The sequence below is a fragment of the Oculina patagonica genome, chromosome 9, assembly GCF_052425735.1.
Source record: "Oculina patagonica isolate OP01 chromosome 9, crgOcupat, whole genome shotgun sequence".
Taxonomy (NCBI): Eukaryota; Metazoa; Cnidaria; class Anthozoa; order Scleractinia; family Oculinidae; genus Oculina; species Oculina patagonica.
Genome location: NC_135766.1, coordinates 17411771 through 17429892, shown reverse-complemented (window position 1 = coordinate 17429892; position 18122 = coordinate 17411771). Strand labels below are relative to the sequence as shown.

General features: G+C 38.9%; 1 protein-coding gene across 1 annotated transcript; it reads left to right on the top strand.

The window, feature by feature from the left end:
• The first annotated feature begins 684 nt into the window (after positions 1-684).
• Positions 685-17357, top strand: LOC144666949 (protein eyes shut homolog). Its single transcript, XM_078528394.1, is given in 9 exon segments — positions 685-3801; positions 3803-4143; positions 5422-5701; positions 7950-8188; positions 9383-9655; positions 12186-13037; positions 14369-14555; positions 15291-15588; positions 15974-17357. Coding segments are annotated over 9 exon segments (4212 nt in total). The 5' UTR covers positions 685-2155; the 3' UTR covers positions 16070-17357.
• Positions 17358-18122: the final 765 nt, after the last annotated feature.

Sequence of the window (18122 nt, the reverse complement as noted above, 5' to 3'; positions counted from 1 at the left end):
GAGAATGAAAACACAAACATAACAATAATTACGACGTTGAACACCATCAAAAATGCAATTTACTTTACCATGGTGTTCTCAAGAGGGCTTAAATATTCTTAGAAAGTCCGCGGATGCGTTGAAATTTCCGAATAAAGTCTTGACTACGCTTTCACTTATCGACACTTCGCTTGTCTACGTTCCGCCTTTTTATCATCTTATTACTGTATTCTTCAGTTTTTGCTTCGCGAGTTTCTGTTGGTTTGTCTTTCCATTAAGATCCCTTAAGGTAAAGTTGTTTTAATGGAGCTTTACGGCGTCTAGCCATGTTTTCAAAACATATAGTGTGCCGTCGAGGGCAAACTTGCCGTTCTCTGTTTGCTCAACTTTGTTGAAAATCATTTGAGTTGTTGCGCTCTGAGCTATACGCAAACTGTTTGAACGTGTCACTTTTTAAGGTTTATTGCCTAAAATTCTTGCTTCAGTTTATGATAAGTAAAAATGGGAACTTGCGAATTCAATGCTGAGGTCGATAAACCTGCGATGGACAAGCATCCCATCCAAGAGGCTTATGTCACCGGTGTGAACAACATAACATAACGACCTAGTTAGAACCGTAATGACATAAGCATAACGACATAAGGAAAGAACTGAACTTTTCTTTATGTCGTTATGTCCATGTCGTTATGTCGCTAGTGTGAACCAGGCCTTAACCAGGCCTTAGCAGGACAACTGAAGAAACAACAATGTGTGGAAAAGTCCAAACAAAAATGGAGTGAAAATAAGTACATTTTATTCAGTTGAAATAAGCTAAATTTCACTACTACGATTGGTCTGCCTGTGCTGGTACAGGATATTTTAGCTCAGTTTCTTGTACTGGGTTGTGCCATGCCTTGTACTGTGCCAAAAAAGCTGTCAAAACACGTGCATGTGACTACGGGATGCTAGAAAATGATAGGCAATTGTTGCAAGTAAATTCATTAGTTGAATCAATTCGATTGAATTCATTTATTACATTCTATCGCCTGAACCTGAACTTCGCGATCGGGTCACCTCGTGCGCTTGGCCGCGACAACACGCTCTTCTGAAAGATCTGGAAACGAGATTATCAGTTTTCATCCCCAGACTCTAGTGTGTTTCTTGCCAAGAATCAAATAAAGCTCTACGGGCAGTGTTGTAAGGGCTGCATGCTGCTATTAAAATACTCACTTCTGCTTCGAAATCATTGTTAAAAGTTTGCAAAGAATGTTCCAAGGGATTTCAGAGGATTTAAAAGTAGCTACATATTTGTTTTACAAAGCGATGATGCGTGCTCCAACTCTAGCTCCAACGACCGCGCAGCCATTGTTATCACGAAAACGAACCAATCAGAAGACGCTATAACACAGAAAACAATAGAGCACCTGATCCTAACAACCTTTGTTATTGAAATGAGATCGAAGCAAACGGTCGCTAAGCGTTCCCTTGGTGTGAAATATTTGAGTTTTAAAAAGCATCGTCCAGTCACCGCAGAAAGAGAGGCCCATAAAATATTTAAGACTTATTGAGGAGTCGTTTTTAATGTCCTAAAACACCAAGATTACTGCTGCGATTTGTAAATTGCCGAGAACGTGTGGACGCCATATTTGATCTCTAAGATCTGCTGTCGATTTCATGCAGCAAGCTTCGATTTGACACAGCTGTTTGTTTTAAACCGTTGGATCCGTTTGTGGTTATTTACAGCTTTGGAATTTACCAGCAATTTACAACAAGACGGTGCTAAAAACACTTTCCAAGCGCTGGGACTCGAATGGAATTCACCGAACGTTGGAGAACTGTGTTGTTTGTGCCGAACGCAAGTATCTTCGCTTGAACACAACATTTGAAGTATTTTGACAGCTGCTCTTTCCTCGTGAAGTTTGAATTCGTCGTCTTCTCAGCAAATTCATCTCTTCAGCAATTGTTGTTTGGCGGAGGAATGGAGATTCATTTAAAACGCGAGTAAATTGTACCTTGAATCAACGTTCAAAACCCCTCGCGAGTTTGATACGCGAGCTTTCGAAGAAGATATTAAGCTTAAGCTAAATTCCATAAACGATAAGGAACTAACCGTACTCTCTATCTCTACTGAACTGTGACACTGCGAGTTTGCGTGTATTCGTGAAAGCCTAAGAACGTCGAACTCGTTCGAAAGACAATGTATTCGGCATTACTGCAGTTTAACTTTAAACGGCTGGCCATAATTTGCGTTGTCTGGGTTTTCGCTTTCAGTAGTGTGTCGGCTCAGAATGCGACTACTCTCTCATCAAATTCGCTTTGTAGCTTACAATGCCCGTCTGGATTTCAATGCTTTAATAACACCCCTCAAATAGCGGTTATAGAATGGGGGCACAACGGTCATATTTGTGATGGCCAGTCTGCTGAAGAATGCTATGGTGAAAGTGATCCCTTGGGATTTGAAAGGGGTCCTAAACAAATTCCTCAAACAGTTATACAGGGGGATGATGTGAGATTCAAACCACTTTTAATCACTATGGACGTTCTGAATGTTACAAGAGATGTTTTCTACAGCTGTGGCTCAAATGGACAAATTGTTCAAAACAGGACAAGCACCCAATTTCAAGTGCCGTCAAAGTATTTAAACCCACCAGGAATCAAGTATTTTATAACTACTACTGACTTGTTTAGTTGCCGATTTGGTATAAGGCTTGAACTGTATGTGCGTAGCCGTCAACAGTCAGGCTGCGTAAACCCAACATTGCCTAACTTGGGTGTCTGTAGTGGCGTAGGTCTTTGCGGAAGTGATGCAAGAACCTTTTTTACACGGAATTACTCATGTTTATGCTGTGATGCATACAAAGGAAGATACTGTGAAGAGCTAGACAGTTGTCATGCCAGCAGAAACCCATGCAAAAATGGAGCTACATGTGTAGATTACACAGAAGGTGTAGCTGATAGCTTCAATTGCACTTGCGTACCTGGGTACGAAGGAACCTTTTGTGAAAATAACATTGATGATTGCAAGTCTAGTCCATGTATAAATGGAGGATTTTGTTTTGATGGCATAAACAGTTACACATGTTTGTGCCCACCAGAAACTGAAGGAGTTAACTGTGAAACTGTTATTCGTGACCTTTGCGCAGACAATCCATGCAAAAATGGCGGGACATGTCAAAGGACAGGGGACAAACGTCGCAATTATACTTGCAGTTGTCCTCCTAATTTTACCGGTCGAAACTGTACAGTGAACATCACCTCATCGTCTGTTGCAGTTATGTCAACAACACCTTTTCAAACAAGTAAGTTATTTTCTACTACCTTGGTTGGAAATTCTAGCTTTACAACACAAAGGACATCTTCCTCCTCTGTTTATACAACAAGATTGGAATCTTCTGTCCCTGAAACATCGCACCAAGTAAGCACAAGAACGAGCACTTCACAACCAATGTCATCCTCAACTGCGTCACTATTTTCATCTGTACTGACTAGCAAGATGGCTACCCCCCCCACACTTTCATCTTCAATACAGCAGTCACTTTCAACAACAAGAATTTCGTCTTCATTTTCATCAGTTCTTAACACCACACTGCCTGTCATTCTGTCATCACAAGTGACTCTTACATCTGCGCTACCTTCCCCAACATCAGTCAGCAGCACTTTTTCACAAGCTGTCTCTTTAACCACGATGCCAAGTGGAAGTCCAAGTTTGGTTACCATGACAACTGAATCCACGGATAGTTTTTCATCAAGACCAGCCTTAATTAGCTTGTCTTCATCATTGCACTTCACATCATCTCCTTCAAGCCAGATGCCATCACTTCTTCCTCTCCTATTAAATATAACATAACAGCACTGTACATTCCACAGGCACGGCCTCAGTATTATCTTCATTCACCACGTCGAACTCTTTAATAGCATCAACTTCATTCCTTAGAACAACTCTACCATCATTGTCTACTGTCTATTACTCATCAACTGTCAAGATATCTCCGTCAATGAGTACTGTTCTCGTTTCCTCATCTGTAGTGCCGACGATGCCGCCTACACCAACTACTCCGCCTTTAATAAACCAGACGTGTATTCACAACCCTTGTAACAATGGGACATGCTTTAACGAGTCGTACATAGGAAACAAGTTCCGCTGTGAATGCCCTTATCCAACTGTTGGACCTGTTTGTACAAGTGGTGAGTTTAGAAAATTCTCTGATCTCTTCTAAATTCTTTCATACATCTTTACATGTACAATAATTATATACAAGTATTTATTCTTCTCTTTATAATTAATTCTATTCAGGCATAACTAATTTATGATCAGTGGCATCAATTGGTAATCAATAAGTAATCAGTGGGTAATCAGTTGATTAGTCATTGATTATTGGCGATGATCAATGAGTAATCGATGACTAATCGAAGCCCAAAAATTTTGTGGCCTATCGATTACTCATCGATGACATCGATCACTCATTGATGTAATTGATTACCTATCAATGTTATTGATTATTCATCGATGACCCATCGATTACTCATCAACTATTATACTGCACACAAAAGACACATTCCTTGCTTTCTTGTACCATTTTTTTGTTTGTGATTTTTCATCTGTATTAGACGTATTTTTCTTTATAACTGCCATTCTTGTTGACGAAATTACGCCTTCACAAAAGGTCAAATAACTTTCCGGCATATCAAGACGTGAAGGGCTAATCACAAATACAGCTGATATTTCAATATTTCACTTTACCCAGCTCTTTATTATTTCGATGATTAATCAATGCAATCAATGACTAATCGATGCAATCGATGACTGATCAATGACCAAAAATTTTGTGGCCTATCGATTAGTCATCGATTACTCATTGATCATCGACAATAATCAATGACTAATCAACTGATTACCTATCGATTACCTATTGATTACTCATTGATTTCATTGACGTCATTGATGTCATCGATTAATTAGTTATGCCTGGTTTTATAGATAGTTATGCAACACCACTTAGGCATGAAAACATACAGTAGTGCAGATCTGTGCTCCTTCAGTTGATAGTTGTTTCTGATCATAATATTGAATTATTAGAAAAAGGAAAAGAAATGTTAAACTAAATTTTTTTAGAACACATTTAAATATTAATAATACTTTATTTCTAGCTACAGTCAACTCCCACCTTGCGGACACCCCACTATTACGGTCAAACCCGGTTATTACGGACAGGAGATTAAGCCCCGGCGAATAAGAATAATATTACTGAAAATAACTCCCGCTACTTTGGACTTTCTCTATTGCAGACACCGAATCATGGTCCTGAAGTTGTTCATTATAGTGGTAGTTGACTGTATTTCTATCGCTGTCCAATTTTCACATATAGTTTAATAATTTTAAACTGTGACTACAATAATGTAATGACACTTGGCTGCCAAAAGCTTTATTTTAAATTCATACATTGTATTTTGATTTTTCTGCAGAGTTCAACCTTCACTTCCCAGCCTTTGGAAGGAATTCCTATCTAGTATACAGGAGTATTTCATTTAACAATGAAGAAAACAGGATTGACATAACTTTCCAGACAAAAGCTAGCGATGGACTGCTTATCTTTGCTGCTGACCATAAAGAACGAGGAGATTTTATCCAGCTGCGTGTTGTGGGTGGCAAACTAGAGTTCAGATTTGATCCTGGTGACAGCGTAGTATTTATCCAAAGCAATGAAAAGGTCAATACTGGTGAAATAGTTACAGCAACAGTCACGTAAGTTTCTATATGCCTGTTACAATAACGATAGCTGTAATTTGTAATCCGAGTATATATTATGTAGTTGTAATTTGTAATCCGAGGGCCGCTTGTTTGTCAGTAGTTTTTACTGTTTGCCGTTACCCTCTTTTAATAAAGTTGATTGATTGATTGATTGATGTATCATAAAGTAAAGTGGAAAAATGACAAAATATATACACACTGTCAGGGCTTCTGAAATTTCGAGCGGTCGCGGAGCCGCGAAATTTAGGTATATCCGCGAAATCCCGCGAAATTGACAAAAACATGTGAAATACCGCGAAATTCGCTAGAAATTCGACCAAATACATGTCAGTTCAACCTATTTGAAACTTATCTTGGCTGTTGGAGCTGTTTACTTTGCCATAAACGTGCAAATTTATCTTGAAATTTCATCAATGCCACGAGTAAACATCGTACCAAACTACCAGGCGTTCTTAGATTGATGTTGCGAAAACCTGGGGACTGGTGGCAAAGAAGACGTTTCGTTGACACTACACGAAGTGAAAGAAAACTGCTGTCTGTAGTAATGCAGGCACATGTTTAATCGTACACGAATGAAGACACAAGAATGTTTTGACTTCACAGATGGATTTAAACCTTTGATCTAGAACAATCTTACCTTGGAAACTGCAAAGCAACACAAGAGAGCGATGTGGAGAAAATAAGTTTATTGCATTATTGTTTTTGGCTCTGAATTGCAGCTGAAAAAGGAGGTTAACCGGCCAAGCATTTCGGTAAAGCTTTATTCGTTTTTCTTACCGCTTGAAACAAGTACAGTTGCCTTCAGAACTGTGTTGGATGAACTTTTGTGTTTTTTTTTCTTGCCCTGAATTTGACATCCTTCCAATATTTTTGTCAGGAATCTTTCTTTTTTCTTTCTTGTTTGCTTGTCAACAAAAATTTGCCCCGAAAATTTCCGCGAAAATCCCGCGAAATTGGCTGTTTTCTCTGCGAATTTGTCTCTTCAAATCCCGTGAAATTTCAATTTTTTTCCCGCGAATTATCAGAAGCCCTGCACTGTACAAGTCAGTGTGCATTTCATGTAGTTTGCAATCTGACATTGACCAAAAAATGAATATTTAACAATTTTTCCACGGGCGCGTGTTGGATATGAGATGGTGGATAGCCAACGAGGAACATACACCCAACAGTGTACATGTAGCACCAAGTTGGCTATACATGTAACTACCGGTATCTCATACATTGTAGGAATGAATGTTATTTGTTTATCTCACGATAGAATGTTTTGAGGTGTTGATCGTGATGTTTCAACTGTAATTATACTGCTAACTAGTCTTTTTCAAGCGATGAGGTCGATTGTTTACACGTCACTATTTATGGCACGTTCTGCGAACCAACGTGCCATAAATAGCAACACATAAACAATCGACCTCATCACCTGATGAAGACTTAAGCAGTATTGCAGTAGAAACATCTCGATCAACAACTCAAAGTGATTCTATCATGAGACAAACCAATAAACGTTCTTACATTATACATCATGATGAACAATATTCACATCTTTAATGACAACTATCTCATATCCAACAAGCACGAGTGGAATAATTGTTTTATTAAAAACTCCCAAAGAATTGCAATATTGAAGCTCCCTGGCTGTTCTCGTTCATGTGTACACCTACTATATTAATGTTTTGGTCTATCGTATATGGGCTCATATACCATTCCTGTTAACCAATCAAAACTCAGGAATTGCAATATAGCATTGCTAGTTTTTTTTAATAAACTGTAGTATTTTTATGCGTTGTTCCAGATAATACATGTATTATGGTGAGATTCCTCCCACCACCTCTCTAGAAATTCCAGTTAAGTTTCATGCATGTACATGTACGCATCTTTAAACAATTTGGTTTTTGAGACCCACCACCTTCACATTCTATAAAAGAAAGAAAAACAACAAAATACATTGCATGTACAGTGTAATCCAGAATTTGTACATATCTACTCAAACCAGTAGGGAGGTGTGTTGGCCTAATGGTAAGCGTGCTGAAGTCCAGATCAAGCGGTCTGGGTAATCGAGACACTAGACACTTTAGTCAAACTCTCTTTACATCACTCTACCTTTGGAAGTACATGTATACCGGGTATATTTATTATAATAACAGACACCAGGTCATTGAATTATTTGTGGTGTGATAGATTAATTAATGTTTCTAGTAATACACATGCAGTTGCAGATTCTCATAATCTGTTTGTTATATTTTAGTTATGTCAGCAATGCACAAACAGCTTTTGGCACCCTACAAGTTGGCAATGGTGCACAACGTAAGGGTGAAGTCACTGGAAGACTCCGCGGGATACAACTCTACACCAACTGGTATGTAGGAGGCGTCCCTCCTAACTTCGATATGTCCAGCAAAACTAAAGGCAATGCTGCTTCGTCATCGTCCTTTGTTGGATCTATCAGAGATGTGCAAGTTAATGGAGAAACTCTCAACTTTGCAGGTACTGTATGCATTCTAAAAATGTGCAAGGTTCATTAATAATAATTATTGGTTAACTACGTATGTACAGTGTGTACTTAATGGTTTTCATATGGCTACTTGATTATAATTACGTTGCCGTTTACCCTGGTAAAAGCAACCAGCTTGTGGCTTGTCACAGCCACCTACTCTTCCAGTTGCTGATGCCTACCTCAAAACATTTTGAAACCCCTGGTACTTGAGTTACATGTATTTTATAAACTTAAAAATTTAATGCAAATTTGCAAACTATAGATAGCTACAGTGTACAGTACTGCTCAAATGTAAGTTGACAGTCCCTCGATCCTCGAGACTCGATCCTCGAAACTCGAAAACTTTGAGTCTCGAGTCTCGAGTCGAAAATTTCGAGGTTTGAGTATCGAGTCTCGAGTCAAGAAAAATAATGACAGAGCTTGTCGCTTGAATGATTCCTCGAGAAATAAATTGCTCAACAAGGCCACACCTCTCTCAAGTGTTGTACATAGTCGAAGCATAGTTATAAAAGCCAGTGTGCCAGCTACTCGTCTCTGCTGTAACAACGCGCAGTTGGTCGTTTAATATTTCAAACCGTCAGGTGAACAAAAAGTCCGAAATAGCGGGAGCTTGAAACCGTCGATAGTGAATGAATTGAGGGCAAATCAAACCAGAAGTAACCGAGTTGGAGTTAGCGTGGTCTCGCCAAATCAACGTGGACAAACATAACCTGCGATCAGGCGATCTTAGGACAAACATGAAGCACATGTGTATGTATGTGTATGTGCACAATGTGCAATCATGTGCATGACATTGGCTCAAAGTCATTTTTGTTTTTGTGTAATACACAAGTTGTGGTTACATTGTACGTACTTTAACCAGCTAATCAATTGGAATTTATTAATTGGGATTTTTTTAATGAATTGAAATTGTTTTACTATTCACCTTGGCTGAAAACAGATTAAGTCTGAAAATCAATAATTAAAATGACCTACAAGAAAAGCACTAGTCTATGATATTTATCTTTGGTTTAGAATTTTTCAAACCAGTTTGATTTTTATTTCCCTTTGTTTCAGATTGTAGTAATGAATATGAGGCAATGAAAAATTAAAATCAAACTGGTTTGAAAAAAAAAAAAAAGATAAAACCAAAGATAAAATTACGGACTTATTATTACCCTTACATGTAACTTTCTTTTTTTTAGATGCTAAAGACTGGTTTAACATCAATGAAGGTGACATGCCAGCATGCCAAAGAATGCCGTGTAAGAACAACGGAGTATGCATCCCGCATGAGGACAACTTGCATGACTACAGCTGTAATTGCACTGACGGATTCTCGGGAAAGAACTGTGAAACTCACACAGCTTGTCAATCAGAGAATTGCAATGGTGGAGAGTGTATACCGAAAGATTCCAATCCTCAAGACTTTGTTTGTCTTTGTCCCTTGGGAAGGGTAGGAGTGCAATGCCAAACAGGTGGGTACTCAACTGAACCTTTTAAGAACCAACAGTGACCGACATCAAATTTCTCCTTGCAATACCAATACTAAATCAGTAGAAGAGGTTATGAGAATGTGAAGTTCCATAAATTATACATACCTCCCCTACAGAAGGGATTTTTCGTGAGACCCCCACCCTTCTGGAATTTCCAATTAAGCCTCACACACTTCCCAAACGTTGTAACAGCTCTTCTACAGATTCCCCTAGATAAGATTGCTCTTCCCATGAAAGAATATTGAAAGTTTATCATAATTATTATAAGGTGTCTGCATGTGTGAAATACAATGAATGATTTGCCACTAATCGGATCCTGTGTTTTGCGTGGAGGATTCTGGGATCGCTAGGGGGCAAACATTGCAAGTCGCTAGAAGAAAATGTATGGCGAAAAGTTGTTTTGACGCTCAAAAATACGATTTTGGAGAGAGATCAACGCTTTTTCGCGAGTATTTTATCAGGAATGGATTTGGGCATTGTTCATACTCGAAAGTGTAAGTTTTTGTTTGAATAACCGTGAAATATGTGATCAAGTCCTTACCGATAAACCTCCTTGCTTTCGTAAGGTTTATTTTGAAATTGACATCTCAAAATGGTCTCGAAATATTACAAGTTAGGTTTATATCGGGAGGAAATTACTTAATAAAGCCTTTTGGGTTGTATGTACGTGTGTACAGGATTATTTCTATGCTAAGTTATACAAATAATTTTAGTAATATGCCCGGCCGGTAGCGATCACTGTCATCATTGTGCAGTATGTGATAACTATCGAAGGTACCCAGAGAGGCAAAAGATTCTTCCTCGCGATGGAATATTAAGACTCTACCTGCCCAAGAATAAGAAAAATGATTTGTTATGAGCATGGCCGGCTCTAAAACAAGGTTATATCTTTCTCGAAGTAAATTAAAGCTAAGCAGCCTCTGGCTAAACAAAAATAAACATGTCATCCGCGATACGAAGCAACACATTCACGCAACACTGTACTAATCAACATCTTTACGTATCAACATCTTGTCCTTCCAGAACGAATTTAAAGCACATCTTGCAAATATAAATGAGCCAAGATAAATCACAATAGTTCCAATAGCCAATACATAAAGTTCATATAAAAATAAATACAGTGCAGAGGTGTAAAAATGTACTACCGGGGAACTACGCAGACCTTCGACCTCTACACATTTGCTGGCGGCATTGATAGGGCAGATAGGGCTCTACTCAACTTAAAACACTTCTTAATAATACAGCTGACAGGATATAGTTCCCGTTATAAACTAGTAATAAACAAAATAGATTTAATAAACGACCAAATCCAAAAGCGATTGGGAAATTTATAAAAGTCACGATTGTAGGAGTCTGTGAATGTCTGTCACCTTTAATATTACGAAGCCATATAATAATTATTTGTTTAGAAAAGACGTGACTAATAAATTTACAGCTTGTGCAAACGTTAAATATTATTCAACTACTGAAAGGGCTTTATTGAGCTATTTCCAATTTTATAATATTTCGAGACCCCAGTTTAATACGCGATGTCTATTTTACAATACATGTAAACCTTCATAAAAGCAGTAGATTTTATCGCATATCTTACGGTTATTCAAACAAAACCTAACACTTTCAACGTACCAACATTGCCCAAATCCATTTCTGATAAAATACTGGTGAAAAAGCCTTGATCTCCCTCCAAAATCGTATTTTTGAGCGTCAAAAAACTTTTCGCCATACATTTTCTTCTAGCGACTCGCAATGTTTGCCCCCTAGCGATCCCAGAATCCTCCACGCAAAACACAGGATCCGATTAGTGGCAAATCATTCATTGATGATTGATAATGGGAAGAGTTGTTCAAGATGATACAGTTGAGCCACTATTAAGCAGCAATCCATACTACCTAATAGGGAAATGGTAAGTGGCTGCTTAATAGAAGTTGGTCGCTTTTAAGGGGTTTGCCAAAAATTAGCATAAGTCCCAATAGGAACATTACTTTATTACTTAGCTTAGTGACAATGGAATCACATCAAGACGATAATAAGCATGTGTTTGAATGTTTTTATCAATCATCAATTCAAATTTGGAGTAATCTGTCATTAGTTTGTTGGAAAAAGGCCAAACTTTATGTATTAAATTCTCAGTGGTTGCTTAATAGAGGTAAAACAATAGACAAATACTTAATGGGATGGCCAAAAGGTTGTCGCGGCGGCTTAATAAAGGTGGCCGCTAAATGAGTGTTTTATTTACATATTATACTGGCAATACTTTCTGGACTTTGACAACATACTGGCCCCTTACATGTAATTATGTAATTGTTCCAGTGTTGACTTTTTGCAATTTTTACTTCATATCCAGTGATATGCTCTAGCTAACTCTCTATACCTTTAAACACTAGTTGCCATTTTAAACCTTGTCAGAATACCAAATGCCATGGCTTTGTTTTGGGAAAAAAATAAGGGAAGAATTTTTCTAGATGATCGTTGTTTCAGTGTTGACTTGTTGCAATTTTTACTTCATTCCCAGTGATCAACATTACAGTTCCATTGTTCACTATTGTACAAGATTTCCCATCATACCTAGAGTACCCAGCACCCAGAGATGCAGTGAACAGCTTCCATGTAACATTCCAGTTTAAGCTCGACAACTCTTCCACATCTTGGAATGACAGCCTGTTGGTTTACAGTGCACAGAATAAATTTCTAGGCAGTGGAGACGATTTTTTTGCAGTTGGATTAAAGAACAACATGGTGCTGTTGCAATATAATCTTGGTAGTGGAAGTGCTCGGATTTACAGCGAGCCGCTGGACCCAAGCAAAGAGTGGCATTTGGTGGTCGCTGGACGGAATGGGCGTGACGGCTGGCTTTATGTTGATAGTCAGCAGCGTAAAGAAGGCAAGTCAGTTCCCCCCCTGGTTGGACTTAACCTGTTTGAACCACTTTATATCGGTGGCATTCCTGATCCGCGCCAGCTCCCAAGTGTTCTGGAGTTCAAAAGTGGAGGATTTCATGGCTCTATTTATGATGTAGCCATTAAATTTGATGTTAGAACGCCATTCATCCAGCTTTCGACTTCAACAAGTGTGCAAGACTCGTCCAAAGAGTGGCCTGTAGTCAAGGGAAGAAATGTCGGAAATGAGAGCTACGATGAATGTTCGTCCCGCACGCCACCATGTTCAAATAATGGAACCTGCCAGCGAGAAGGAGCGACATACCTGTGCTCCTGTCCACCACAGTGGGCTGGCCTGTACTGCACCAGTCGACGTGTGCCATGTTATGGGTATGATAACCCTTGTGTTAGTGGTACTTGTCGTCCAGATGGGCAGGATATTAAGTGTGATTGTCCATTGGGGAAAACAGGGCAAACTTGCAATCAAGGTGGGTAAAAATTGAATTGTATTTAGTTTAACAGGCAACAGCCCTTTGTAATGATTATCAGGGCATGGTAGTTTTCATTAATTCAATCAACCTTGAATACATGTTAGAAGACAGCTAACTGTTGTTAAAATAATGCAAATTAAATAAGTGTTCATTCTTATGGAAGCTTTTCTGATATTTGTTCTCAATAGGATGATTGGAATATACACTGACTGTGTCTCTTATTCTGAAAATTATTCTGACTTATGAATCGTATCCATTATTTATTAGACAGCCGCCATGCCTACATGTGTATATTGACGTAGTGCTTCTAACACTGTCCTTCACTGTGCTTTCACTGGGCATACATGTACATGTACATGTATGCACCAGCAAAAGCACAAGCACGTACGAAGAACAAACACACTCACTTCATGCTGTCTTCATGGGGAATAAGCATAATTGTAAGCACATGAAAACAAAAATTTAATTGTTTGTTCTTCTTGTGCTTACGCCTAATGTGTATGCTGCGGTGATTCCTAGTGGGGGAAGCATAAGAAGAATGATTGTGTTTGTCCTTTTTTGTGCTTATGCTTTTGGTAGATGCTTTCATTTTATGCACATGCAGTACATTGTATTCTTTTTTGTCTGAAGTGTGAAAATAATTTCAAAATTCTAATCATTAAGTATTCTGCACATGTACATCACACAGTTTTGAGCAGACGTTTGCCTTTTTAATAGTTATAACGTTCATGTATTATAGCACACATAGAGCGATTTCCACTTGAGTTTCGAAAGTAATTCGCGTTTGCTTTGTTTTTGCGCATTACTACGCTAAATGATTGGCTTTAAAACCTCGCACCACTTTGTCAACCATCATGCCTTGCTCACACACATTTTCGTGCATCAGCAAGAATGCAGACTGCATGTATTCACTTGTTGTTTTGATTGATTGCTTGTCTGTGTACTTTGTAATTGACAATGACAAGAGTGGTTACTTTGGCTTTGGTTTTACGACACTGGGCCGGGTTGTTCTTCGTAAGCCAATTAACACTCACCTATGATTAAAAGTTAATCGAGGATTCAATTTCTCTTTTATAAAAGTATTTTTATTGCTCACGGCAAACCTGAACGACGGAAAATACAAACAGAAAATCTCACTGAAAAGTTGAAAAGCTGAAATCAAAATTCGCGTTAATCCTCAGGTTTAGCTTAATTATGCTTTGAACAACCCGGCTGAAAATCGCTCTATATATAATACATGTATTTTATAAATGTGTGTAAAAAGTAAATGCAAGTGAGTCTTTTCCTAATCGAGACGATACATACATTTCTTATCCTCCTGTTTGCAGATATTTCAATCCAAACACCACTGTTCCAGAATTTCTCATACATGCTGTTTGCAAAGACGGACATCAGATCTAGTACCCAGGTCACCATCACGTTCAAGCCCTTGGCACTCAATGGGATTCTGTTTTATGTGTCGTATGATGATCAAAGCACAACAGGCGACTTCTTGTCCATTATTCTACACAATGGGTAAGGTTTATTTAACAAAGTGTCCAAATTTTTCCATGGTCGACGCTCTTGCACGTTCATTTCACTTGCAGCCAAAGAATTTCAACCGATAAGCACATGAAAATGTATAAAAGAAATTCTCTTTTACACATTTTAAGTTCATGTTTGTGACAGTAACTTAAAAGTGGCACAACACGTAAACGAATTCAACCACAACATGGATTTCGACTAGGCAACCATTGTGGATAGGGTGATGGACTACCACAAGAGGCTCTTCCTTGAGGCATGGCATTCTCTAAGGGACCAGAAGGCGGGAAATGAACATAATTATATACATTCCCGACATTTACAAATCGCTAGTGTGATATTTAGGCGGAAGATGGGTTTTGCCACCTGGGCAGAGGCGGTCAATGTTGCGGAAGACAGGGTAGAGTGGAGGAAACTGATCAAAGGCCCTATTCTCACAGAGGAGAAATAAAGGATTCAGAGAGTGTGATATTTAAAGTCTCGCGCAGCGATCGCGCGCTTTCGCCATGTCACGCGTGTTCTGTGAGACACTCTCGCACGCGCATAATGTAACCGTTGTAAGCCGTTGGCTTTTTTAAAACCGAGGAAGGCCGAAGATTCTCGGCCGAAACATCTTTTTAAAAGTTTCAAAAAACGTTGTTTAAAACGTTTGATATTAGTCAGCGACAATATTTGTGTCTAATTCTCTTTTGTTGCACTCAGTATTCATCTGTGTTGTTTTCCCTGTAGGTTTGTCAAGTTGAGATATGACCTTGGCAAAGGTGTCGGCGAGGCAAAGAGCAACGTTACAGTCAGTCTTAACACGTGGCACACAGTACGAGCGAGTCGAACCGCAAAAACTGGACATTTGATCGTGAATAGTGGTGTTCCTGTGAACTTGACGTCTCCTGGGAGTGCTGTGGCTTTAGATGTTCATTCCAATTTCTACCTGGGAGGAGTCCGCCAGTTGTCGAATGTAAATCCGAATGCTCTCGATAATGATGCTTCATTTGTGCAAGATTTTACGGGCTGCATTGATCATTTCGAGGTATGTGCTCCAGGTTAATGATAGTAATTAATGATAATGATAATGATAATGCATTTTCCATATGTATATGTTCAAATGCCCTGTACACATACTGTAATTTACTACACACAAAGGCCAGAACACAACACCGGGAGCTTTTTTATGGTTAAAAAAAAACAGCTTTACGTTCTGACCCAGTTCTTGCGGTCGGGTTTACTGTATAGTGTTCTTGGGCAAGGCACTCTAACAGACCCTTTCTTGACTGACTGACGGACAGACAGACAGACAGAGACAGGAAACCATCCCTTTTTTCTTAGCAATGTTTGTGTTACGAGTTTAAAAAGCAACTACGCGCAATCTAAAGGCTAGATATGACACTGATAAATGTCTCTTTCATTTCTTCTAGGTAAATGGCATCCTTTACTTTCAGCCAAGCACTGGGGCTTTAGAAGGAAGAAATATTGCTAACTGCCCTGATCTAATCAGCCAGCATGCAGCGTAGGCTCCGGTTCTGAGCACATAGAGATCTCGATGAAGAACATGGCTAAAAATATTTAACTAAGTTCAATAAAGTTCCTGTTCTCCGCAGTTCAAACGGTCACTGTCGTTAGGTTGGTGCTGGCGTGATTCTAAGAGACGTGTATTTTAAACTGTGAAAACGCTGTTAGAAATGGTTTTTAATTTCTTTCGCAAGAAACGAGACGCGACTCTCGAAAAAAGGATCTGCGGTGCGAGAGAAACGTAATAGGGCGCGCGAAAAAGGAGACATGACGCGCGGCGAGAAACAACGTGCAACTTCATGTATCAAGACGAGAAACGCGATGCACGAGAAACAAGAGAAACCACGAGAAGGTGGCTACTTGCTTTCAAATGGAACTGGGAGGAAGGAAGAAAGGAAGGAAACGCTCCTTTCCAACCGCGTCACGAGCGTCACGCAACGAGCGTCACGACGATGTCCAACGAGCGTCACGCAACGCTCTCTGCGTCACGAGTGGCGTGACAGCTGCGAGAGAGACATTGAATACAATGTTGGTAGAACTGGTACGTTATAGTCCAACATCGTTGAAAGGAAGCGACGGGTATGCTATTGGCCGCAAAGTGTTCAAGCCTTACCGTAGGCCGTCGAAATTATGATTAAATTAATTAGTTTGCTAAAATTTAAAACCGTGGCAAGAGCTTGTGTGATATTACAATTACAGTAAAAAAACTTAGCGCGTGTCGCCTAGAATTCCGGAGTAGTTTTGATTAACGGCGAACGAATTGCGTTATTCGTTTCAAACATTCAAATTTAATTTAAATATTGTAGATCATCCAACCGTGAACACGTGAACACACGTTAAATTTGAATGTTTAAAACGAATAATGCAATCCGTTAGCCGTTAATCAAAACTATTCCGGAATTCTAGGCGGCACGCGCTGAGTATTTTGACCGGTTTACTACACTGAATTTAACACATGCCCTGTTGTTTTAACTGGAGCCCATATCGGTTCCTGTAAATATTCTTTAAAAGGGAAACAAATAGCGAAATAAGCAATACCACTTCGGTAACGTAAGAGGTGTATATCATGTATGCCTTGATGTAGATCTTAATGTAAATTCCAACTGCAATTGCGATTTAGAGGTGTATGTCATATTTTTACATTATATTATTGCCCCGTTTAGGTTAAATATTAATATATAATTATGTTGTAAAAACAGTTAATTTTTTTGTTGATTTGTACTGTCGTTGTAAATAGGTTTTATGAGCTATATATATAGAAGATAGTATTTAGCTAGAAACCAAATTGAAAACCATTAAGTTGGAGATACGTTATTAACATTTCGTGATGCTTACATGAAGTTTATTGCTTTTCGATTTTGTTGAAATTGGCATATTATTTGAAGGCTTAAGCGCAAGAAACGCACTTTGTGTTTTGGCCAAATTGAAAATTGTCACAAACAACTCCAAATTTCGCACGCAAGTTCGTTTACATGTGCTCAACACTGCCCTGTATTTAATTTTGCTGGTCTTTCCTTCGTTTTCGAAAAATAACACATGCAAAAAGACAAGGTTTTTGCTTGCGCGGCGTCTTTTGACTTTTCTTTTACAAACCTTTTGTTTCTCAAGACGATGAAGTCAGCTAAATTTTTAGGGTTACAGTCCCAGCCCTAACGCAAAAGGTAACCCCAAGGCCGTAGGGTCGGGATTAGAGTTTCAGATTAGGGTTACAGACTTAGCCCTAACGCAAAATCCTAGCCCTAACGCAAAAAAAAAAAAAAAAAGTTTACCACTAACCCCAAGGGATTAGGGAGTTACGCCGTTTCAAGTTAAGTTTAGGATCAGAGTCAGCCTCAACCTTTTATAGATCGCGCTTTTAATGCAGTAAGCTTTCACGCCAGTTTGCTTGCAGCTAGCTTTTTCTGCAGTCTGTTTGCAGTTATCTAGTTTTTGTTGTTTCGGGCAAGACTATTTTACTCTGTTACCGTTAGCTGTAATTTGCCGAGGTGAAAGTGAAATAAAGACTGATTGTTGATTGAATACGTTTGCTCGTGTTGTCACATTATACTAGTTTTG